This window comes from Zea mays, chromosome 6 (assembly GCF_902167145.1).
Source record: "Zea mays cultivar B73 chromosome 6, Zm-B73-REFERENCE-NAM-5.0, whole genome shotgun sequence".
Classification (NCBI taxonomy): domain Eukaryota; kingdom Viridiplantae; phylum Streptophyta; class Magnoliopsida; order Poales; family Poaceae; genus Zea; species Zea mays.
In genome coordinates this window covers 118,976,791-119,002,178 of record NC_050101.1, presented here as the reverse complement: position 1 = coordinate 119,002,178, position 25,388 = coordinate 118,976,791, and the positions used below count along the sequence as shown (strand labels likewise).

Sequence of the window (25,388 nt, the reverse complement as noted above, 5' to 3'; positions counted from 1 at the left end):
GGCTTTATTGCTCTAACACTTAATCAAGTTTGTGGCTTTAAGATTTAAGTTTTTACAGGATCACCTATTCACCCCCCCCCCCCTCTAGGTGCTCTCAGGCAGCCTCCACTTGAGCTACCTTGCTTGGTAGCGCCTCCTTGCTGCTTGTTGCCTTGAGAGCAACGGGTTGCGGCTCGTAGATGGGCAGCGGACCGTTCAAGGCGTCATCTACATACCTTGCCTCTTTAACCATCATGCGCCCACTTACAAATTTTCCGAGTATCTCTTCGGGTGTCATCTTTGTATACCTGGGATTTTCACGGATAAGATTCACAAGATGGGGATCAATAACTGTAAAGGACCTTAGCATTAGTCAGACGACGTCGTGGTCCGTCCATCTTGTGCTTCCATAGCTTCTAATCTTGTTGACCAGGGTCTTGAGCCTGTTGTATGTTTGTGTTGGCTCCTCTCTCCTGATCATCGCAAATCTCCCCAGCTCGCCTTCCACCAACTCCATTTTGGTGATCATGGTGGCGTCGTTTCCCTCATGAGATATCTTGAGGGTGTCCCAGATTTGCTTGGCGTTGTCCAAGCCGCTCACCTTGTTGTATTCATCCCTGCACAAAGATGCTAGCAAAATAGTGGTAGCTTGTGCATTCTTATGAATTTGTTCATTTATCATCACAGGGTTATCCGTACTATCAAAATGCATTCCATTTTCCACTATTTCCCAAATGCTAGGATGGAGAGAAAATAGATGACTATGCATTTTATGACTCCAAAATGAGTAGTCCTCTCCATCAAAGTGTGGAGGTTTTCCTAGTGGAATAGAAAGTAAATGTGCATTCGAATTGTACGACATGCAAGAATAGTCAAAAGAGTAATTTTGATTAACCGTCTTTTTCTTTGACGAAGAATCGTCATCGTTGTCGTCTCTTGGTGAAGAAGAAGATTCATCGATGTCGTAGTAGACGATCTTCTTGATGCGCCTCTTCTTCTTCCCGTCCTTCTTCTTGTGACTCGAGCTAGAGTCGGTTGGCTTGTCGTCTCTAGGCTCGTTGAGGAAGGACTCCTTTTCCTTGTCGTTGACCACCATCCCCTTTCCCTTAGGATCCATCTCTTCGGGCGGTTAGTCCCCTAGATGAAGAGTACGGCTCTGATACCAATTGAGAGCACCTAGAGGGGGGGTGAATAGGTGATCCTGTAAAATTCAAACACTAATAGCCACAAAACTTAGTTATGAGTGTTAGTACGGTTAAAATGACTTGAAGCGAGTTCTTGTGAACACAAATAATCACAGAGAGATCAACACAAGACACACGATTTTTATCCCGTGGTTCGGCCAAGTAACACTTGCCTACTTCCATGTTGTGGCGTCCCAATGGACGAGGGTTGCACTCAACCCCTTTCAAGTGATCCGATGATCAACTTGAATACCACGGTTTTTCCTTTAGATGATTATTCCCGTTTGCGAGGAATCTCCACAAGATTGGAGTCTCTCGCCCTTACAACAAAGATCACAATGAAAGCATGGAGTAAGGTTAGGATGAGCAACACACACAAGACACAAATCGTAGCACACCCACGCACACAAGAGAAGACTTGAGATCAAATGACAACACAGGGAGTCCTTGACTCGAATAGAGCTCAAATCTCTAACACAACGAAACGAATGCGCGGGAACAGAGTCTGGATGGCTTAGGATGCTTAGTGAATGCTTGTGTAGCTCCTCCATGCGCCTAGGGGTCCCTTTTATAGCCCCAAGGAAGCTAGGAGCGGTTGAAGACAATCTTGGAAGGCTAATCTTGCCTTCTGTCGTGTGGTGCACCGGACAGTCCGGTGCACCACCGGACAGTCCCTATAGCTGTCCGGTGCGCGATTGCCTTCCAAATAAGGCGCAGTCGACCGTTGCAGTTTTGGGCCCGATGGCGCACCGGACACTGTCCGGTGCCCCCTGGCGACCGTTGGTGCGGGCCACGCGTCGCCCGCGGATTGCGTGGCCGACCGTTGCGCTGGCGACCGTTGGCTCACCGGACAGTCCGGTGCACTATTGGACAGTCCGGTGAATTATAGCCGTATGCCGCTGATCTTTTCCCGAGAGTGGCCTTTTCACCGGAGACAGCCTGGCGCACCGGACACTGTCCGGTGCACCACCGGACAGTCCGGTGTGCCAGACTGAGCTGAGTTTTGGCTGCACCGAGCCAAGTCTTTTCGCTTTCTTTTCTTCTTCTTTTCTCACTGTTTCTAGCACTTAGATAACTTCATTAGTATTCAAAAACAAATGTACTAAGTCTAGAAACATGCCTCATGTCTTGATTTTGCACTTTTTCAATCTTTGACACTTTAGGACTTAAAGAATATGTGTTGGGCACTTAATCACTAAAACATTATAGAAATGGCCCAAATGCACATTTCCCTTTCAAATTCCTCGTTGGTCGAACACCACCACCGCAGGGCCGGTGAGTATCTACCCTTCTGATTTGTCATTATCTGTCTGATGTATAGCGCTTTTGTCTCAAAGCTTGAGCCCTGATGCGGGGATCTGGCAAACACCGACGATGTCGTTGCCGTGGTAATGCCCTCGTCGCCGTGGCTTGGGGTCATGTGGGGACGATGGCTTTCGAGCCGTTGATTCCACAGGAACTGTTAGGATTACAATGGAACGTATCGGTTGGGGTAGAGTGGATCTGCATCGCTGGATGGGGATCGAATGTGTATGGTTCTATCTCAGAGATTTTAGATCCTGATCGTCGGTATGGAGTTGAGCGGCTGAGATTTGTTTGCCTTACCGGATTCGGGGTGTGCGCAGATCAGTCGTTGGATCGTGGACGTAGAGTTGGGACCAGATCTTGTGCTCATTAAACCATGGCCCTTGATCTCAGATCCGGTGAGCCATGTTGCATACCGGTTCACGGGGATTAGGTGTCGATCCGTGCTGCCCGCATCAGATCGAACGACTTAGGGTGATCGATACCCCTTCGGCAAGAATATTTGCTAAAGAAACCCTACGCTTTTATATATTCAACATGTGATCCACATAAGTGAATAGACCATCACAGTTTATTCCAAATCTATGCAAAACCGACCATGCCTTTGCGACAAATAGTAACCGTGGTCCAAGAGTTTAAGGGATAAGTTAATTAAGTCAGAAATTGAGTTTTAACATTAAATTAATTCCAGAAAGTTAGAAAATCAATAACTTCCCTGTTTTAGCTCCTTTTTGACCCGTTCTAGTTTCATTAGGTTCATATTAATATTAACTATAATCTAGTAACCTTATTTTATGCAACATGTTTTCAAAATTGAGCACTTAATTGTTTTCACCCATGTCTAACTTATCCAAGCACATAAACATCGAAAACTCATATCTCATTTGTTATAACTCCGATTTTAGTGATTCTCGAACCTACGATCTCGTTACGATGCGTAGATCATTATTATGCATTATAACCTTATGTTTGGTGTGATGTTAATTTCTCCTATGCAATGTTTGTTTGTATTGTTGCGAGTAGACGAGCAAGCAACCGAGGATCCCGGTACTCAACAGGTGGAAAATAATGAGCAGGAGCTCGTTGAAGTCAAGTTGTGCCCTTGATTACTTTTCTTTACTCAATAATGTTCTTGTTAACCATTATGATCTGCATAGGTTAATTCTGATGGGACCCAATAGATCACCCTAGTTTGGTCATCTTTACACCTTGTTTACCACTGAACTTTTGGGTAGTACATGCTATTGCTTTATGTGGTTTTGGGTGTTAAGATACACATTATTCATGATCATGCTTTTTATTGCTAATGAGTTATTTACTGTTCATGACAAGATCATTATGTTAATTGGAACATGGAGCGACCACCCGAGAAAATAGTGCTACCACAAGGGTGGTATGGGATGCCCTTGGCTGACTAATTAGGAAAGCTAGTGGGGGACTACCTTACCCGAAAGGGGCAAGGGCGGTAGGGGAGTTGTCGGTTCAGGGAGGTTCTCAGGTTGATAATGCTGCGATGACTTTTCAAACCGGGGATTCCTATATCGCTCTCCTCAGAAACCGTTGTCGGTTTTCTGAAGCTAGTGGAACTTTATAAAGGCCTCTTAGTGCTACCCTGTCTCGCCTCCTTGGTAGAGGTGTATGGGGTCCATACAACCCCGTGGCTGATGGGTAACACGATTTGTGGGTAAAGATGCGCAACCTCTGCAGAGTGTAAAACTGGTATATCAGTCGTGCTCATGATCATGAGCGGCTCGAACCCTCACATGAGTAACTTATGGAATTAAACTTAATTAGTCATTTGCATCGCATTGTGGTTTGTTTATTATGATCTCTCATTTATTTGGGTTGGTATTTACTTATACTTAGTAACTGGTAATAAAATTTTACCAATTTATTAAAAGCAATGCTTCGCCTTAACCATTATTTGTTGATCAGACTAACACTATACATGAGCCTCCACTTTTGTGAGCTCATGCACACTATTCCCCACACTTGTTGAGCGATGAAATTTTGTGAGCCCACTTTTGCGATAAAAATCTCCCCCACAGGTGAAGAGTAGGTGGTCCCGGAGGAAGATTACTGCGAGGAGTTCGACGAGGTCTAGGAGTCGACTTAATGGTGTCAAGTAAATAATATTAGTTTATTTTATTTATTATCATTTATTTTGTAAGACATTCTCGTTATGTAATAATGTTTGTGACATTTATCTCTATACACTTGGTCATTGTATGTGTTTTTCTTTTTTGGCACACATATGAGACGCACCCGGGTTTATCCCTCGAGTGTGACATTTGCGTACGTCCGGACTCCGTCTAGAGCTCCGACGGTCCTTGATGGTGCAGAGGGTCGTCTTCTTCGCAGCAGAGATCATACGATGTGTCTTGGCGTCGGCAGTCCATCCAATACGCCTCTAGTCGACGTAGAGCCGAAAAGAGCTGAAGGTTCGAAGTCGATGAAGGTTAAACTAGGGCTACTACTAATACAAGATGATCGTGGTGACTTTTGTATGAAAAGGTCAGTCAGGCGAGGCCACATCTTCCTTGAAACTCGAAGGCAGGCAGGCGAGGGTGCTTATATATATACACGTACCAGGCTGCTGTGCCTGTCACTGCCACCCGAGATTTGTTAGGCGTGCCTTCAGCTCCCTGCACTCTAGCTAGGCTCTGAAAATTATTTGACGGACCCACTCGCGTCTTAGAACGTAGTACGGCCGGCGAATCCACCGGACCAGGCCACCCGATATATTGACAACCAGCTGGTCCATCGACGATGGAGTGGGTATATTTGTCCATCTAGCTTGCGCTCAAGGTATAAAATTAAGGCCGCGTGGGATGGTTGAATTGAATGGCATATTGCTGGACGCCGACCGATCGAGGACTGGCATGTTTTTAACCTCTGCCAGCAGGTGGAGAATACAACTAGAGATGGTCCAACTCAAGGCTAGTGCAAACTGCTCATCAAGATGGACATCATGCAAATCATATACGCCGTGTGTACCTGTGTTTCCAGCCAACCAAACCACACTCATGAGTCATCAGTGACCGATATATATCTCGTGTATTTATTGGTTGGATGGGGATTAGCTGACCGGAACCACCTGAATAATAATCACCCATCGGGCCAACGACTCATGCCGCCACTTGCCGCATGACCCGCCGGCGTCGAGGCTAAACTAATCCGCCACCAACTGAGCCGAGCCGAGTCAAAAGCGCGCAGCAGGCGGGAGTCCTCCAGATGCATTGCGCACTCGCGCAGCGGGGCCGAGAAGCATGTAATCGTTGTGTACATGATTTCTGATTCTGTCACGTATATGATGCGCACTCGCGCAGCAGGACCGAGGACTATGAGTCTCTAGTTCACCTCTATGGATCCCCTAAATCAGAAAGGAATGATCCCTTTAGAGATGATTGTGGTTGACCCCTTGAAAGTAAAAGCTTAAATGTAAAGGCTAAATGAAGTTGTTGAATCTGAATCGTTCCTAAGCTACTATATCATATCATTTATAACCTAAAGGAGGATAAAGTGATATATGCATGTTAGACAATATGGGCCCTACGACCTAGGAGAGCTCGACTACGTAGACATGGAGTGATATGCAATGATGTGTCTTAGACGTACCACAATATTGAACATGTCTTGATGGAGTGGCTGCTTTGTCTCGTCATAGTGGAAAGTACAGGAGTGTGTTTCTTTGGGGTACCACATAGTTGCTAATCGGTGTAGGAGTCTGTACTTTATAATCTTTAATTGTTGGTATGCTAGCTTGTTTAAGCGTGGCTATATGGATGATGGTACATATTGAATAGTGATCTAGAGTACACATGGTACCTATGTCGTTGCAACAATGCACCTCTTTAATCGCAATGTCGCCCATTTTATTTAATACGATGGACGAGAGCCTTATTTAGACCTCTAGTGCCACATGAATGTTTAGAGTAGAGATGAACATTGTAATAGGGTCATACCTTTTAGGACCGGCCTACCCTCAAGGTAAGGCTAGCCATATTATTCTGTAGGGTCATACCTTTTAGGACCAGCCTACCCTCGAGGTAAGGCTAGCCATATTATTCTGTCTACAAGAGCTTCCATACTTGATTGGATAAATAGTTTTGGTTTGTATATTAAGGGCCTTGAGACCCGATCATTGGTCAGGAAGGCTTCGAGGCCAGTGGTCTCATAGGTCCGAGGGGGCGGGTCCGATGACTGAGATATCCTAGAAATTTGGTAGCCGTCTCGACTTCTAGAGAGTATCACACTTTTCGGATCTCATTCATTCTGATAGGAGTCGAAGACAGAGAGCCTTAGAGGTTGAGGAAACTTCGAGATCAGGTCCTCTCATGATGGTCCCCTATTTTAGCCAGAGTTGATATAGGTTCTCGAGAGCACAAGTCTCGAAAATGCGTGACTTCTCTAAAGGCTTCTTTGGAACACAGGAAATTCACAAGAATTAATTTATTTTTACAGGAAAAACATATGAAACGGAAAAAAATAATGCAAATTAAAGAAGCCCTAACATTTTTTTATCGGAATCTACGTCTTGATTATATCTTAGAGTATGTTTTTTCTCAACACTTATTATTATTATTTTATTATATAAATTTTATATGTTTTTCATTTAAAAATATTAATAACTTATAGTTTAGAGTGGAACTGGAAGGAGTCCTAAAAAAAGGCAGCAGCACCGATTAACCAAAAAAAATCCTGCAATTCAAAGGAGCCCTAAAACTTTTTTGTGGGAATCTACGTCTTGATTATATATCTTAGAGTATGTTGTTTTCTCAACACTAATTATTATTATTTTATTTTATAAATTAAATATGTTTTTATTTAAAAACATTAATAACTTATAGTTTAGAGTGGAACTGGAACGAGTCCTTAAAAAAAAAGGCAGCAGGACCGATTAACCAACCGCAGTCTTTCCTTACTGCTAGCGCTGAGCGAGCATCAGAAATTCAGCAGTCCAACGCGTCCTCCAATCTTCGCCCCCGGCAAGCAATACCGAAAAAGCCACTCCTTTTCCTTCTCCGCGCAAAGCCCCAAACCGCCGCCTCCCGTTCTCTCGAGTCTCGACCTCTCCTCTCCTCTCCTCTTCTCAGGTCTCACCTGAGTCACACCTCCACAGACACTGAGACACACACATACGCTATCTCTCATCGTCCTCCACTCCCGGCAACGGAAGTTTCACTGCTGCCCTCATCTAACTCCCCGTCTCACTGGTAAGTGTCCGCTCTGGTTCTCCCCCCCCCCCCCCCCCCCCCCCCCCCCCCCCCCCCCCCCCCCCCCCCCCCCCTGAATGGGGTCAGCTTTCAGTAAACCGTGATCTTTCTTTCGAGAGCGATTCACTGCATGTGTATCGCGCCGCTACGTGCTTTGTTCTTGATGTGGTTTTGGTCGCCCGTGCCTCTGTTCTCTGAGGCGGTGTGGACGCGTGATGATTGCCGTTTCATGGTGGGGGTTTATTTGTCGTGTCGCGATCACTACACGAAAACGTTGAAGGAGTGTTTTTTACTTAAAGAGTGTCGGAGGAGTGTTTTTTACTTAAAGAGTGTCGGGGCTTAATCGACGAATAAGATCGTCCATTTTAATAATGTCGACTTATTTCAGTAAGAGTGTAGTTTTTTTGGCCGACACTTTTTGCCTTGTTTCTTATAGTGGATTTTCGCAAAGGGGGCAAGAACAACGCCAGGGATGGTCCAGGTGTTATGGACGGTCGCGTGGGATTGATTGATGCAGGCGTAATGTCTCTATCGTGATTTCTTTTATTCGTTCCGAGTTCTGACGATTTCGTAGACGGATACGGAATACGGTTAGTGAACATTTTATCTTCTTGTTCACAGCTATCCTTGTCTGCCTGAATTTTTATCAGCTCAATCCTCGAGGGAGGAAAGGAAAAGGGGAAAGAAGGATGTTGTGTGATGAATTTTGCGAGAAATGAGACGAATATCAGCTCTCTCTCTCTCTTTTTTTGGCTGGCAACAACTCTTTTTTGCACTAGTCAGAAGGCATAAATGCAGTCGGTTGTTGATGACCTTTAGTTAGTCATACGGTGGACATTCAGGGGCTTTTAAGTGCTCCTGTAGTGTCAGAGATAAATGATAGCTGGCGTTTTTACAATTACTGTATCAGTTCAGCGTTTCTAATCTAACTAGTGATTAGGCGAGAACTGAACTGGTATGACGTATTAGTTTGGGAGCAATTGATGGTCACAATGTTGGATAGACCTTCATCCTCGAACTTCACAGAGAAGAAAATATTCTGTGGTTTTAACTGTAGGGTCGTATATATTCTCTCGTCGAAATGGACAATGATAGTGTTCATTTACCGTTTCTTAACTGAATGCCTTAATCAATTGCTGTCCTGTTCTAACAAATTTGGCGTCGAATGGCTGTAGAGTAGGGAATGGAAGTTGTGTTCACTTGGCAATGTGATCAGAGGAGAATAATTTGTTTAACATGATTGCTGAAACCTCAGCTACGCTTTTACTTGCCACATATTTGTTTATAATTCAGAATGGCTCTGGATGAAAGCCGGTGTTATGTCTTTTCTAATAGTTCTGTCACCGATAAGTAGAGTATGTCCTTGTTTGTATTGCTTGTCCCAACTTTTCATTTTCTCAGAGAAAAATCCAGACATTGAAAAATCCAACCCCCGTTAGAAGATTTAATGCTTAGCTGCCATGAACATGGCAGTGATGTTTGCTGAGGGCCTGAGGGGCACCTGTCAACCTGTCAATGTCAACTGTATGCAGTAAACACGGGAGAGTTCAAATTAGTTGGGCATATTTTTATGTTGTTTATTCAAGTGATTAACCTGTGTTCCAAAAATATATTTCTTCAAGATATTTATGCCCTTAATGATTATTTGATTGTATACTTTTGCATTATTGGCCCATGCATGCAATCTATGAAGAACTGGCAGCTGTTCTTTTAGCATCAATATGTCCTGCCTTTGTATAAAAGGAAACCTTCTGGACAACTACTATTCTCTTTAATCACTAACTGATTTTCTCTTCTGAATGCTGGCATCAGCATATTGTCAACTGTGCGTATTTTCAGTCTGTAGAAGCCATCTTTTAAAGAACATTTTGGGCAGAAATTGCCAGTAGCATTTCTTGTGGTTAACATGGACTTCTCAGCTGGTTCCTACTTCTCATCATGGCCTATCAATTCTGCTTCTGAGAGCTACAGTTTGGCTGATGGTTCAGCGGAATCATATGGAGAAGGAAGCATGCCACCGTCAACCTATTTCATGACAGCTAGATCAGATCACAATTTAAATTTCAGTGTGCATGAACAGGATTCCACTATGCTTCCAAACGAACAGTTGACCTATGCTGGTGCTGGCCAGATTGATCTATTACCTGCTGAGACTCTATCTAGGGATAAGCTTCCTGAAAATCTTCTGGAGCTTCAAGGACTTCAGAATATCAGCAACCTACAGAGTAATTTAGTGGCCCCAGGGGTGTTTCAGCACAATTTAACACCTGGGGTCTTTCATCCACAGTTGAACACTCCTGGACTTTCAGAACTGCCTCATGCCTTATCTAGTTCAATTGACAGTAATGGAAGTGAAGTTTCTGCTTTTCTCGCTGATCTAAACGCTGTTTCTTCAGCGCCAACTTTATGTTCCACATTCCAAAACGCTTCTTCGTTCATGGAACCAGTGAATCTAGAAGCTTTCAGTATTCAAGGCGCACAAAGTGATTGTGTTTTGAACAGAACAAGTCATCCGAATGGGAATATCTCAGTATGTGACAGTGCTGCCTTGGCATCACTACATGTAATTCTCATTACAGTGATAGCTTCTTCCAAAAAAAAGACTACATAGGCAGTGGCTACACTTTTATCTCATTGAATTAAATTAATTTTGGGTTGTTCCTTTTGTAATACAGGATAGCAAGGAGTTTATCAGTGGTAGTCTCCCTTCTTTTGCTAGTGTCCAGGAAACAAACCTAGCTGCTAGTGGCTTCAAGACTCAGAAGCAGGTTATTTATATAAACAGTGCCATTAAAGAGAATATCTGAACTGCATCTTACTGTTAATTTGAACTGTGCCAGTAAAACTCAACTTTCATACTGCAGGAGCAAAATGCAGTGTGCAATATCCCTACTTTCACTGCACGGAATCAAATGTCAGTTGCTGCAATGCAAGGAGCACTTGTCCCTCAAAAGGTTTTTATGTTTCTTAAAAGCATATATTTCTGCACAGTAGTCATGTTCCTTTTATGTTGTCTTTCATCAGGTTCTACCTGACATGGGGTTCTTCTTTCAAATGTTTAGATTCCTTCACGGATCAATGATAATAAAAGTGAGGGTCCTGTTAGCCATCCTTCTGATGTACAAACTCAACCAAATTCAGCTGTTAATGGTGTTGGTGTGAAACCACGAGTAAGGGCTCGTCGTGGACAAGCAACTGATCCTCATAGTATTGCTGAACGGGTGAGGTTTTTATTTATGAGATCAGTCCACTTGAGGGCAAACTGAAGAGTTGCATAATGTTTTTGAATTGTTTGTTTCGCTTGCTTTTATGAAGGCTAAAGTTTGACTATAATTTCCTAATCTGCTGCAGCTTCGCAGAGAGAAAATTTCAGATAGGATGAAAAATCTGCAGGATCTTGTCCCAAATTCCAATAAGGTACTTTTTTTGGAGGGTGGGGGTGGGTTGACTTGTCTGGTGCATACTGCAGGTATTAAATTTGGACATGGAACTAATTATCAAAGCTTTGCTACTTATATACGTAACAAGAACATGTATTTTCTAGTTGTGGCTTGAAAACTGAAGTGACAAATAGAAGGGAGCAGCAATTAAATTTAAGGTTCTTTGGGATTTGCGTGAAAGAGCCTCTAGTTGAGTTGATTAGGTGGTCTGAGTATCTCGGCCGGGGAGGGAAAGACCGTCCTCCTGGTATTATATTAAGAAGAGACCGAAACATGGTCCCGGCCAATAAACCCCCGAACATCATCACTAACGGGTTGATCAACTGCCCACTCTGCAACGGCCCAGATGGAGGGTGGCACGCAGGATATCGATCCCCCGAGAGCGGGCGGGATACAACGAGGAGATTTTTTTAACCAAGTCCAAAATTTGCCCACTCGGAAGCCTTAACCATTACGCTAGAGGCCCTTTCGCAGGTGGTATGAGTAACACTCCTTAGGTTCTGAGTTTGGGCCAACAATAGTCATTACGTATTTTGCCATTGGCTCAGTTCCACCCCGATGAAGCTTCAAAGACAGGTTTTGTGCTTGTTTGTTTGGATTGGATGTATTAAATGCTACATTCCAACGAAACATCATTTATCCAATTCCAAATTCCTTGTTCCTGTTGATGCGGAGCTTGTTTAATGCATGGCTAAAATACCATAGCAAGGAAGACAACAGTCTTACCTTTCATTAAAGAGGTTCATTTGTTTAGTTCTCTTAATAATATGGAGTGGCAAATCTTTTGGTGCAAGCAGGCAGACAAGGCATCCATGCTGGATGAAATTATTGATTATGTGAAGTTTCTTCAGCTTCAGGTCAAGGTATGTCTGGACATTTTTGGAACATAAGCACAGGTGGCTTTTCTGGCTTGGCGAAAGATGATTAACATTCTTCCCTTTTACACGGTTTCATTCAGGTCTTGAGCATGAGTAGGGTAGGAGCTCCAGGAGCAGTTCTTCCCCTTCTCACAGAATCTAAGACTGAGGTGCCAAACCTTCTAATTTTGTATAACTTCTATGAATCCTTGAAAAAAACATTGTTGCTTTGTAACTGGTTGCATACACCTCACATATTTTCCATTTGTGTGTCCAACTGCAATGCCTCAGAATTCAGCTATGATATGGCATAATAGATTATAACAGCAGCAGTGCTTTTCTTTAGTTCCACATGCGCTTCGGCTGAATTTGATACAGATTTGCCTCATGCTTTAACATTGAGATACCAGTAATTCACTTACAACCTGCTTATCCATGCTCTGTCATGATTCATGTAGGGTTACCACGGCCAACCTCTGCCACAAGGATTACTGGACGCACTAGACTCGGAAGACAGCTTCGTCTTCGAGGAAGAGGTCGTGAAGCTAATGGAGACCAGCATCACCAGCGCGATGCAGTACCTTCAGAGCAAGGGGCTCTGCCTGATGCCAGTCGCCCTTGCTTCCGCAATATCCACCCAGAAAGGTGTGTCCGCTGCTGCAGTCCCTCCTGAACGGTGAGATAAAGACACGCTCCTCCCCCATGAGCACGAGGAAACAGCCGCAGATGACAGAACTCAGACGGCTGAAGAATGCAGCAATGCAAAGCCCGTAGAGTGCAGCATAGGAAGTTAGTCTGTGACCAGAGCGCATGGCCTCGTCTACTAATTTCGCTCTCAGAATCAGCTTTTTTTTTCGTACCTATTGCGCATCAGTTGATTTTGCCTTTTTGCCTTCTCTCTTTTCTTTTTGGCCGTATTTCATCAGGTTGCATATAAAAAAAAGTAAAATCTACTGGTTCTGGCGTTCTGCTATATGGGATCTTGTGATCAGGCATCTCCAAAGTGATCCTCTTGCCCGGCTGTCAGTTTGTTAGCTGTAGCCATCTACTACCTCAGTTTGAAAAACTGAGTTTATGAGCTGCCCCAAGAAACCTACTTAGCTTTGCTTTGTTGTCATGGCCATGCAATGAATTTGGCTGCCTCAAACTTTGAACAAACTAGAAGTGTAAGCAATTAGAATGAACAACAACAAAAAAACATTCAACATGTTCCTTGCAAGAAAAAACTTTTACCATGTCATCACTTATCTGTGTGGGTTTTTGATAAATGATAACAGCAGTAAGCACCTGCCAAAAGTCCCCAAGGACAGAAGATTGCCAACTGTTTTTTGACCATCACCCCCATTGGGTAACTGAGCGTGCATGTTGTAGTTTTTTTTAAGTAGGCTTCCACGTCACCAGATAAGCCTAGTCACCTAACCACCACCGGTGTTAGATTAAGGAATATTATCATCAACAGGTGCGGTGATAATGCTTGCGAGGAGGGCCCACCGAGCCCAACGAGTCAACACAAGAGTTGGCGTGCGGCAACAAGAAACCATTAGCTGCATATTGCCCCCCCATGCTTATGATTGTACTTCGACTCTAATTTAGTGAGTGTACCATGCTAAATGAACTCTTTTGAGAACACAACTAAAATCTATCTTTTTGGGGAAAAAACGAAACAAAGTTGAAGTATGTTGGCAAAAAAAGTTGGAGTTGAAGTGCAAGGAAGATTATGTCAACTGTGTTAAGGTTCATATTAAGAACATAGTGTGGATATAGTAGTTAGAAGTTAGCAAACTTCATAGACATTTGTAACATATCCATCTGTATACATGAATGTACGCACACGCGTAAGTTTATATAAACGATCGATTCTACACATACATGTCTCCCTCGACATGTTAGCACTGGTTCGTTAAAATAATCGGTTTCTGGAACTGATACTAAAAACTTTAGAGCATTTAGTTCCGGATGCAGGAAATCCGGTACTGTAGCCGCTTCCCCAATCGGTACCCCTTTCCGCAGCAGCGGTGAGACTGACATCACCAATGATAGTCGTTGGAGTGTGCACCGTGACTATGAATACGATTGACACATTTTGGCTCTTTCCTGCATATGATTGCCATCTCCTGCCCCCATCTATGCTGCTTAGCTCTCTCTCCTCTTTCACCAGCGAAATGATGTGCTACATGTACTACCAACCCATTCATTCTCGAGTCTTATTAAAATAAAATGTGGCTGTAGTAGCCGGTTCACGGCCCCTTTCTGCCATGTCCATCCCCCCTATAAATGCATTCTTTTCAGCCTAGTGGAAGCGGAAGCCCACCATTTGGTTTGGTTGTTTGTTTGGTGGACGCCTTGCTTTTCACTTCACCGGAAACCAAAATGGCAGCCAGCAGGATCCCTCCTTGCCATCTTCACCCTTCTTCTTCTTCCTCCTCCTCCTCCTCCATGGCCACGATCTGCCCAAGGCCAGGCACAAGGCAGTCGTCGGCCTTCAGGTTCAGGGCCTCTGCTCATGGGAGCGGTTCCTCACCAAACCTCTCCTCCTTCACTGCTGTGACAGGCAAGAAGGTTAAGGTACGTATGTGTCTCGCAGCAGCTAGCCCTTTCATTTACATGCATGCCGGAGTACATGTACATGTACATCATCAAGAGGGAGGAGGAGGAGGTATGATGCATAGAGGCTCCCGATCTGATCTGTTCTTGGGATGATGGCTCGTAGGTGTTCGAGGACCAGCTGAGAGGGATCGTGTGCTACAGAGACGAGGACGGGGAGATGGTCTGCGAGGGGTACGACGAAGGCCCCAGGCTCGGAATGCGGCTGCCGGAGAAGGCCTCCTTCCCATGGTGAGCACCTGTGAATGTCTTGGATCCATCGATCGTCTTTGTTTGTTCTTGTTGGGTTAATTGGCTCCTCCTCCTCCTTGTGCTATGATCTTTCGAAATCGTAGGCCTGTGGGGGTTCGGATCACGGACTTCATCCAGCTGGCGACGCTCCAGGTCTTCGACGACGACGTCGATGTTCTTCAGCTCACGGGTGACCAGAACTAAAGCATGTAAGCATAGTGGTGTCGTAGTACAGTACAGTGATGGGTATATGCAAGAATAATGCGTGGTGTTGCTCTTATTTGCTCAGGCTTACTTGTTTGTACATAATCACTTACTGCAAGGATGAGATTGTTGTTTAAAGCACAACCTTTATGTATGCATATATATACTATATGAATTGAGAAAATTGAGATCTGAATACAAGGATGAGATCGCTTGTACTCATACCAATGCGTTTTGACTTTTGAGGATTCACTCGCTGTCTATGGAAACAAATACAATAAACAGGAGACAAATAGTTAGCTGAAAGAATATGCTGTCCTTCGTTAACTCCATGTGAGAGAGCCTGAAGCTGGAGAGGCTCTGTGAATGTCGACATCGTTGGGAACATCAGTGGGCGCTGGATCATCTCATTGTCCTTTCATACCTTGTCAGCATCAACTATGAGGTGTAATCAGAAAGTCGTTTTGGACTTTAGCAATGACTAGAAAACTTTTTTTTTGCTGCAATTCCGTTCCATCGATTAGTCACTGAAACCGACGAAATTGTGTGGGAAGATATTAAAAAAACTAATCATGTTTGCAACTTATAGCTTCATCCTTAAGCTGCAAATAGAGCAATGCATGCCTATTTTACATACTAGCATATAACCCGTGCTAATATTATGATCCCACGATTGGTTTTAACGGTTGGTTTTAATGATGTGTTAAGTATGTGTACGTGTAATTTGTTTGGTGAATTTAATGAAATCTATGGGTGTAGGGATGATTTGATTTGATTGATTTTACAAAATTTAAACATGTGGATCATATGGTGTTATAGAATATTCCAAAAGTGCGAAAATAGAACGAGAACAGTTTCACGAACAACATGTTACACCTTTGAACAACACGTTACACTTTTGCAATGGATATAACAACGTCATCATCATACCAGATCCAGACCCTAAACTCTCCAGTCATTAATAGAGACACGGGAAAGATGTAGAAGACTCGTTTCCTGTTCTCGTTCGGATGATGCTATAAATATAGGGAAACATAAGACAACGATGAAGGATATCTTCCCTTATTTTATTATTCATCATGAGAAATTATATTTCTCTACTAACTATTAAGGGGGCAGTGTAGACTGCCCCCGCTCCCTACCCACACGCGCCAGAGAAAATCCTCCGCAACCGCCTCCCGCACCTCACGCCCCGCCGTCCTCCGCGCGCCGCAGCCGCCGCGAATCCAGCTCCCGCGGGCCGCATCCGCCGCGAATCCAGCTCCCAACGCCCGCGCCAGCGCCTCCCTACTCCCGCCCGCCCGCCGCGATCCGCCCGCCCGCGCGCCGCAATCGCCGCCACGAACGCGCAATCCCCGCCCGCCATGTTCTCGCAGTGGATGTCACCGTACCGCACGAGCGCGACCTTGCCCGCGACGTCGACCCCGCGGGAGGCGAGGTAAGCATAATCCTCGTTGTGGTCGTAGTTGGCGTAGACGACCTCGGCGTTGACGGAGCCGGATCCCGAGTAGGCGAAGTACGTCGGGAGGACCTCCGCGGAGTACCCCCGCACGCGGCCCCGAGCTCAATCCGTCGTCGCAAGCACGAGGCCACGAGGGAAACCGCAGATGGCCCCCGCCGGGGGGCAGCAGCAGCAGCCCATGAAGCGGCCCCGCCCCACTGAATTCTCAGGTCCGTCTGCCCCTTCCCCACCCGCCCTCGATCTGCGCTGCTGTTCGCGGTTGCTGCCTGCCTGGTGCCCGCTCGATCTGTCCGTGGCCGCTGGCGCTTAGGGTTTTAGCGGCTCGCAAGCGACGTTGGTGTCGCGCTTCACGGCAATCCCTTGCGCGGTCTCCTTGTTTTTGCTCGACCCGCCTCTGTCAACGGGGGTGTGGGCGCTGGCTGATGCGTCGAGGACTCGAGGTGATAGGGAAACATCTGTGCTCAATCTGTCCCAGAAGCAGGGGATAGGGAAACATCAGCTCTCTGTCTTGAAATCGTTGCCACGGATCCGCGGGAAGATCATCTCTCTTCTCCCAAGTGCAGAAGCCTAAGACCTCCTTGTCTTCGCTTACCAGCTCTGCTCGCCACGATCTGTCTTAAAGCAATCACTTTAACAGCTCAAACTTTAACAGCTCAAACTTTAAAGCAATCACTTAAAGTGGTTACTTTATGTTCTTGTGCAGGTTCTTGACAAATACCAGCTTCATGAAGCTGTCCAGGAGAAAGAACGAGGAGTAGAGTCGCTTGGTAGGACTCCTTGCTACAAAGGTACTTTGTTTTCTAGAACCCATAGCAAATCAAGGAATTCTGGACGGATTTTTCTATTGGCAGACACACACTGAATATAACATTCTATACATGATAGTATGGGAAAAGCTTTAGAAGTCAACCTATATAGGATCCGACAAGGGGAGGCATGACTTGATTATTAAAAGAATATGAAAAAACACTAGCTACCCCTTCGTAAGCTTTTCCCATTGCTACTTTGCAGTAATTACTAAGGCAATTACTACATGAACAATGGATAAATCATACCTAGAAAAATAATAGCATAAACACATATGAGCGTGGGGAGCGACAGCCACCAGCTAATGTGGCCACCGCTGTCGGCATGTCTGATGCCGTCGAGCAGCAGTCGCCTAAAGATAATGATGCTGACATACAGGAGGACACATTTTTTGTGTTGCTAAATATATGTATGTCAGGCGACAGTCAAAATGAACCCAACCCAGTGCGACCATGTCTTCATCTAAATCGAGGAGTGTCAGGGAGAAAGACGCCTCGCCTCGTCGTCTTCTGCGGTGTACGTTCTTCAAGCTCCAACCCCCATCTGGGGCGTCCATTTCTAAATTGGTGGCAGAGATGGGATCTGGAAGGCCGCGCGTGACGGTGGGTGGCACGCCACTCCCCGCGCTCCGGCATCAGGAGCCCACCCGCCCCTCTATAGACTACATCGCCCGCCCTCTGCAGCAGTATGCCTGCCGTGAGAGTTGGCACTGAGATACTCTATCTGAAAAAATGCAAAAACAAAGCCTACCAGTGCAGTGTTTAGAGCCTCCGAGAGTTTGTACTGAGGCCAGACCTTCTGGCTTGTCGTAGCATAGTAGTAATGCTGCTTTCGATTTTATTCATATGTTCCAGTTAAACCTTTACTATGCATTGGAGCATATAATTTGTCAGCTGTGATGTGTAGCCCCTAAAAAAACACCAAAGAGAAATTGTCCCAGTTTTGCTATGTTCTGGTATGACAATCTGAAGCATAATAATTTCTATATTTTATTCATGTTTTGTGCTGATCCGCCAAGGTATTTATTTAGGACAATTGCATTATTAGTCAATTTAGTCTCAACAATGTTCCAACTATTTGGCACTTCTCCTTGCTTCTAATAGTATGTTCTATGTTCCAGAATTGAGCTAAGCGCATCCTAACATCTTGACTCCAATACTAACTAAGAATTACTAGCATCACACCTCGAAAGACCACTCTGTCGACCAATCCAAGGAAGGCACCTGAAGCTTAGGGAGGACACCTCACAAGTCACAGCTGTCTGTGCTGCTTCTGTGAGATTTGTAATTAGTATGAGCAAATCTATCAGGCGTCAATGCGGGGTTGGGGTAGGTGAGAAGAATATGGCAGCACTCCAATTTGCAGAAACTGATCAATTATTTATGTTACTCATTTGATTCTTCAGTTTCCCTAGAGGGTGAAACATCGTGGGATGCAGGCCCCAAGGAACAACAGATATTTTGAGGTAAATATTTCAGGGCCATTTGTATTTACTTATGAGGTTTAGATCAAATGATAGATGATGTCTTGCATGATTTTGGAATTGCATTTGTATTGTATAAACCTGAATATAAATGCCATTATTAAATTTGTGAAGTAGTCCGATAGCATAAAAAATTTGTGAAGTAGTATGATCGATAGCAACAAAAACTATAATTAATTGAGTCTTATTACTCACACTAGATCTTGTCCCCCACCGCCTGATCTGACTACTTTTGAGCTGATTTGGTCAGGAAAATTTGTGGTGGTCATTTATAGGCAGACCGCGGCGGGGTGCCCAAGGGCAGCGCGTAGTTTTTCTGGATGGTCAAGTTTTAGAACGACGATGTGGCAGAGGAGACACACCCTGGTCTTCGTATGTATATGTTACTTACTCCCACTCTCAACATAGAAGCAGTAAGTGCTTGTTTCTGATGAACTTTTCAATCGATGCTATGCACCACTGTGAGATGTTCTTGTCAAACACTGACATTTGATCTGGTGTCTAATGTATTGTGGCATGTCCTCCATATCAGGGTTCTCCCTGCTTATTTTGACAGTTTTGTGTGCATATGCGAATGGTGGGCGTGCGGTGCGTGGATGCCACTAAGGCCCTGGGCGCTGAGCGCGAGCACCTGGTGGCTGACGTGGGGTCGGTCGGTCGGTCGATCGTCAATGTCAGAATCCCAGGCGATGTTGCCACCATAACGGCCGCCACCGCTACAGGTTCGGCGTTGCAATTCGAGCGAACACTTAACTGTAGTGTGTTGTACATTTCTAGATATATATATATAGCTTTATGATTATCTTATTTTCATTTGCCTTGTGAAATAACCAAAATGATGTGCAGTTTTATTCTCATTGACAACTTCATTAATTTAGTTCTTGAATTAAAATGACAAGGAACTTGCAGGTAGATGAGAAAAAAATGTCCAGATCACATGTTTATTGCTTCTTGTAATGACCTCTTTGGTGCTTTAGTGCCTTATGATACATGGAGCTGAGCGCCCTGCTTTGCATAGCCACTGAATTTGTGCTTCTATAACTGCACAAATAGTATTATATATGCAATCTACACTGTGATGCTTAGAGATGATGACATGTTCTGTTAACTCACTGATTTTGTTTAGTCTGCCCTAATGATGCATGGAACTGAGGGTCAGGGTCCTGCTTTCTGTTGATACCATGATGTGGAATAAGATGCATTGAAGGAAGTGTGTTTTTGGTTCATCACGCTTTGTTTTGATCTTCCTTGGTTAGGTACTCTATCTTCTTTAGGTTGTATCATTGCGGTCATAAGTTATTTTGGGGATAACTTTGGTTGTAGATGATCCGTTCAGCATGTCCTCCCTATCTGGAGTCCCTTGGTACACTTATTTTTTCCTAAAATTCTCAGGAGTCCTTATCTATTGGGAATTATGGATGGAGGGAGTAGTATCTTGGGTTGATGAGAATACTCTGGTTGTTCCTGTTCCATAAATTTTGTTGCATTGTGGTGAGAGTTTGAGAATGTTCTTCTATGTTTGTTCTCTTAAACTAGATGCTAACATATATTAACTATTTGGTTTTAGGAGTAGCTGTTGGAGTAAAAAGATGTTGGGTCCTAATCCCTAGAAACCAGTTCCTAATTTTTTTAGGCCCCAGTTATAGAAGTCCCTCTTGGAAATGCTCTAAGGAGAAGGGTTTTGAGGCTGACACTGAAACTTATCATGTGCTGGTGCAGGGATTTGGGAGGCATAGGAAAAGAAAGAAATGGGAGGCTGTGTTGGATGAAATGCTTGATTTAGAATTTATACCAAATATTGCCTCTTATAATAGGCTACTTGGTGGCTTGCCGCTTGCATAAGTGAAGATCTTTGTGGTTACAATTACAAGAGAGCTTCTCGGGGCATGCGAAAGCACCAGTCTGAAAGTATTTTGCTAGGTGGCGCTACATGGAGATGCCTGATACCAGTGTACGTAGCTGCACAGATATAAGATGGAAAGTGTGAAATGAGGTATTGTTTTGATCATGCACTCCTATTGCATACAACATTATTTTATTGTATTCTGTGCATTATTTTGGTCTTGTTGGATTCACCATATATGCAAAAATTTATCATTGCAATTTCGAAGCTTCCAACATGGCATTTCCGTTAGTCTTGAGACTAATTTGGGGAGAAAATGTTTAATTGCCATGGATGAATTTTGAAGGCTTGTTTGTTTGGAAGCAAGGTTTATGATCAGATTTTTGTATACCAGAGAACACTCAAGTCTCCCAACTGCCCGCCTGCCGAGGTGAGCTCCGAATGCCTGCCCTCCGCCTCTGATCCGTGTTGCGGCTTCGCTCCTGCGCATGCGCGTTTTGGCACTCGGTTTCCGACCAGGGATTCATCACTGCGCCTTCGTTTGTGTCGGGGTTGTGCCGTAGCGATGGGTCTCTGGTGGCGAACTACAGCTCCGCGCTGCGTGGCTCTGGTTCTGGTCTCAGGGAGTTACTTGGGAGGGGTTGGTCTTCACCAGTTTTCTTTAATCTCTTGTTTCAGTTATAGGTGTACACATCAACTGATTTTTCATTTGCTTCTGTTACTAAACTTATTTCACAATCAGCCTTGTAGCACCTTGAGATTCTGTTGTTTATTTTTTGTATTAGATATTCTTCTGAGTACTGGAATAAGGTCAATTTATCATTTTTGGCAGCAAGTTGGTTTTTATACTTGGATCCAGCCTATATTCTTGGCCTATTTTGCTCTTTTTTTCTCTACCTTAATAATACAACGGAGTACAGCCTCTATACTTGGATCCAGCCTCTATTCTCCTGCATGATTCGAGAAGGAGCAGGAGCATGACCCAAAACTGTATTTTAGTCTTTCACTGATATATGCATGAACTGAATTCTAGAATGCTAAGTGTAAGTTTTGAATAATTTTGTTTCCTTGTCATCTGGAACCACAATGCATTGAACTTAAAGCACAGTATAGAAAAGAAGGCACAATATGCCTTTGGATTTTCTTCATTCCAATTGACACCAGAGAGTAGAAAGGATGGAGCCCTATGATACACAGCTGGGGCTCATGGCCTCTGGGCCTTTTCTAGGGTGTGTACATGCCTTATGGTTGTCTCCTTTATCTTTGTATCCAATGTTCTAGATGATAGACTACCTGGAATAAGGCATACTACGTTAAACCGTATGAAACCTGATTTTTTTTGCATGTTTAGTCTAATGAACAGTCATGTACCTGGTGTTAGAACTTCGCAATACAAATAAAAGAGGGGGGGCTCTTCAGTCAGGTCAACAGCTGGCAACACTTACCACAGCACAAAACTTTTGCCTGACTGTTTCTACAGAAATAGGTTCTGTCATACAAGCAACTTTGGTCTAAAAGTGGGCCAATTTCCTGGTCCATTTTCTACAAAGGAAAATTAAACTCATGAAGCTCCAGTAGAAAATGACATAATGAAGCCATAAACTTGGAGCTGCAAGAGCATTCAGATGACAGCTACAACTACAACTAATTGCTTACAATTCACGATAGTACTAATATCGCTAACATTTGAAACTTAACTATCTTAGTTGTAATCATGTGCTTCAACTGTAGAGGGTTAATCAATTTAGTGGAAGTGGATATTGAATATGTTTAAGCATAAGGTTGTGTGTTAGGTTCAGGTAATTGTATGTTTTCCAGTTCACTTTAGTAGGTGCATGCTCACAGTTCCAGAAACAACATGAGGTCTTATGAATATTTCATGTTTCTATGTATAATGAAAATAATAAGCCTTCATCCATTCTTATATATACTCTTTGATCTTGTGGTGTTTGTGCAGGTCCAGAACATCTGCACTAAAACACCTAAAAAGAAGTCCTACAAAGATTTGGTTAGTTGCTTCATGCTTTCTCTATTCCTCTCTTAATACTTAGCTCTATTTGATTGATCTGTGCTATACTGCTATGTGCTATTTTTTATTTTTGTATCTCAACTTAATCTTTGAGAACTGCATGTACCACTATTTCTGTATTTTTATTAATTTTGTTCATACTGCTATGTTCGATCTGTGCTATAGAGCTATGGTAGGACAAGGGTCTCATTCTATTTGCTGAAACATCCCAGCAACAATTTCCATGTCCATAGTACAGTTATTGATTGGTGACTTATGGCCACCAAAATATTCATCCATGTTAGTTGTAATTGCACTCTTAGATGTGCCTCCACTGCATCCACTACTACTCTATATGATAGTCTCAACTCTGACCCTCTTGACCCTCGACATGAGTGTCTTGCTTAAATGGTTTTTTTAGATGCAACTGTGGTCCTCTTGTTACCTCTAGAATGTGTATTTGTACTGCTGTAGAAAAACACCTCATCAGACTATTTCCAATGTTGGTGTATATTTACTTGAACCAGTGTTCTCTCATGGTCAACTACATCATCTACCGTGCCTATTTTTCTAGGACTCTTAATGCCATCAGGCTGGCATTTTGTTCAACTCATTAGGTGCGTCAACACTGAAATTCACTCTTACAGTCATGTTTTGTTATTGCATTAGAGTTTGCAGCATGAATCAGGGACATCCAATGTTGTTAGATCTATTAATACAATGTTCTCTGTCTTATTTTTATCCTACAAGTCATTTCGAGATATGTGGTTGCTGATTAGATGCGGGCAATGTCAATTTTATTATTGTAATTGTTAACTTGACACTCATTCACCTTCTGGACTGAAAACCAAGACAGTACTGCATCTATTTAGTTGACATATATTACTTGGCTGCTAACACAACTAAGAGAAATACTGAAAATCAATCCTTCAGTCTATCGTTTCATAGGATTTTAATTTGTGCATGACAGAGAGTTTTACATGTCATAAATTTATAGATGTCAGGGAGTTCATTGCAGTTCATCTCCTTCATTGCATCTTGCATATTCTCTCTCTTTCAGCTGGTTACAGTAACAAGGAACCACCATTTTGATGCAAAGGTAAGCATCTGCATTTTACTCAGAGTTACATGTCACTGCTACCCCTTAATCTCGGGGTGCCTTTGATTTGCAACATCCAGGAGCAGATGCGACAGGATCACAAGTAGAAGGAGCGGCGACGATGCTGTAGCGAGAGACACGGGTGCCGAGGTTGTTGTGCTGCGGTGGTGGCAGGACAGAAAGGAAACGAAAAAGCAGGAGCCAGGGCTGTTCAACAACGTGACCGAGTCGCTGAGGCGAGGAAGAGTAAGGTGAAGGCACTCGTTGACGCCTTTGAGACTGACAGAGCGTCATCTCGCTGCAGGAAACCAGCAAGCCTGCTGCTGCTCCAGCTATGGAAGTAGGTGTCGTGCCATGAGTGCTTCTTGACCTGCAGTGTGCATGATCACACCTTTCTTGGAATTTTGGACTTTTTTTGGTTGTTAGTGACCATAAAAGTGGTGCTTGTTGAGGTTTGCTCGTTCCCATGTAAACTGATTTTCTCATAGGAGTTTCCATACTTTTGTAGTGCTACGAAAAAAGGAAAGTCTGTACAGGTTTTGTGTCTATGAAAGGCTTGAGAAGTTGGCATTGTACTGATAAGTGATAAGTAAACAAGTTATTGTAATGATTTAAACTAGATTGTTTTGAAAGGAAATGGAATGGATAAAGCAAATTAAACTTTGTATTGTTACTAATTCATGAAAAATGGTACTAAACTTCCATCAACGTTTTCTATGTTTCTCATTTCACTCGCTCTATTTTTCGTTACAACTACATTACATATGCTAGCATATTTGTTCATATAATACTCTTGCTGACATTTCCATTATCACAGCAGCATCTCTACTACTATTTTTGTTTTTTTATATAAATGTATTTTATTATATTGATTTCGTCCATGCAAGAGGATCTCTATCGTGTTTCGCAAGATAGGAGCCGCTAAGCACCTGTTCGGTTTTGTGTAGAACTTCACGCTCCTTCCTATCCCGGATACTTATATCCTTACTCAAATGATGGTGTCTAGCAACATCGATAGTTTGTCATCGACTTGGACGAGGAGCCATAGATCTACCTCAATAACTTATGTGCCGTCGCAACGCACGGGCACCTACCTAGTTTATTATATAGGAAGGTAGAGCCCCTTGTAATATACTTGCTAAGCCCCAAATAAAATCGTTTTAAAGAATTAGTGGATTTATACAATACTTAATATAAGTGTTTTGTATATGTATCTAGATTCATTACCATCCATTTGAACATAGACAGAAAAATAAATAGATAAAAGGACTACTATTTTGAGACGGAGGGGATATCTAGTATTAACCTATATAACTCCTTGTAGTTTTAGGCTTAGATGGGCCATATGAGATGCAAACGGTTGTATTTAAGCCTAGACTACATGTTTATCGACTCCTTTTAGAATTATCTATCCGAGCCTAACTTTTTCTAAAAGGTCTCTAAACTGACCTTCAAGAGCAAACTTTCTTAGAGACACTCTTCATAATTGCATATGAAATTCTTGATACATTTATATTTCAATTTATTTCGTGTAATCTAATATTGAATATACATATCTCTTCGAATACACCAAATGACTATTTTGCCATTCCACGATGATTTTTTTCCCGCACATTTTAGCTGGCTATATACTCGAAACCTCCGCATAGACCTCTTCTACGGTCGA

The 25,388-nt window shown here is 43.4% G+C and overlaps 1 protein-coding gene and 1 long non-coding RNA gene across 5 annotated transcripts; both read left to right on the top strand.

Moving 5' to 3' along the window:
* The first annotated feature begins 7,406 nt into the window (after nt 1-7,406).
* On the top strand, nt 7,407-12,956 carry LOC100192577 (uncharacterized). Of its 4 annotated transcripts, XM_008649109.4 has the most exons (10): nt 7,407-7,684; nt 8,121-8,274; nt 9,497-10,247; nt 10,360-10,452; nt 10,549-10,638; nt 10,747-10,905; nt 11,036-11,101; nt 11,922-11,987; nt 12,083-12,151; nt 12,440-12,954. In XM_008649109.4, the coding sequence occupies exons 3-10, from the start codon at nt 9,591-9,593 to the stop codon at nt 12,659-12,661; spliced, it is 1,422 nt and encodes a 473-aa protein (XP_008647331.1). In that variant the 5' UTR covers nt 7,407-7,684; nt 8,121-8,274; nt 9,497-9,590; the 3' UTR covers nt 12,662-12,954. The 4 variants fall into 4 exon arrangements, with proteins under 4 accessions (XP_008647331.1, XP_008647333.1, XP_008647330.1 ...); XM_008649111.3 differs by lacking the exon at nt 8,121-8,274 and having other exon boundaries at nt 7,416-7,684; nt 9,497-10,214; nt 12,440-12,956; XM_008649108.4 differs by lacking the exon at nt 8,121-8,274 and having other exon boundaries at nt 7,424-7,684; nt 12,440-12,956.
* Nucleotides 12,957-20,494: 7,538 nt separating this feature from the next.
* LOC103629868 (uncharacterized) lies at nt 20,495-24,359 on the top strand. Its single transcript, XR_554684.3, has 3 exons — nt 20,495-23,240; nt 23,684-23,722; nt 23,803-24,359. It is a non-coding gene; the product is annotated as an uncharacterized lncRNA (long non-coding RNA).
* The last annotated feature ends 1,029 nt before the right edge of the window (nt 24,360-25,388 follow it).

Bases quoted from the DNA above. Each gene is read 5' to 3' on its own strand.
- LOC100192577 (XM_008649108.4), top strand. From the start codon at position 9,591: ATGGACTTCTCAGCTGGTTCCTACTTCTCATCATGGCCTATCAATTCT. The intron at 10,248-10,359 runs GTAATTCTCATT...TTTGTAATACAG, and splicing joins CTGCCTTGGCATCACTACAT to GATAGCAAGGAGTTTATCAG. The intron at 11,102-11,921 runs GTACTTTTTTTG...TGGTGCAAGCAG, and splicing joins TTGTCCCAAATTCCAATAAG to GCAGACAAGGCATCCATGCT.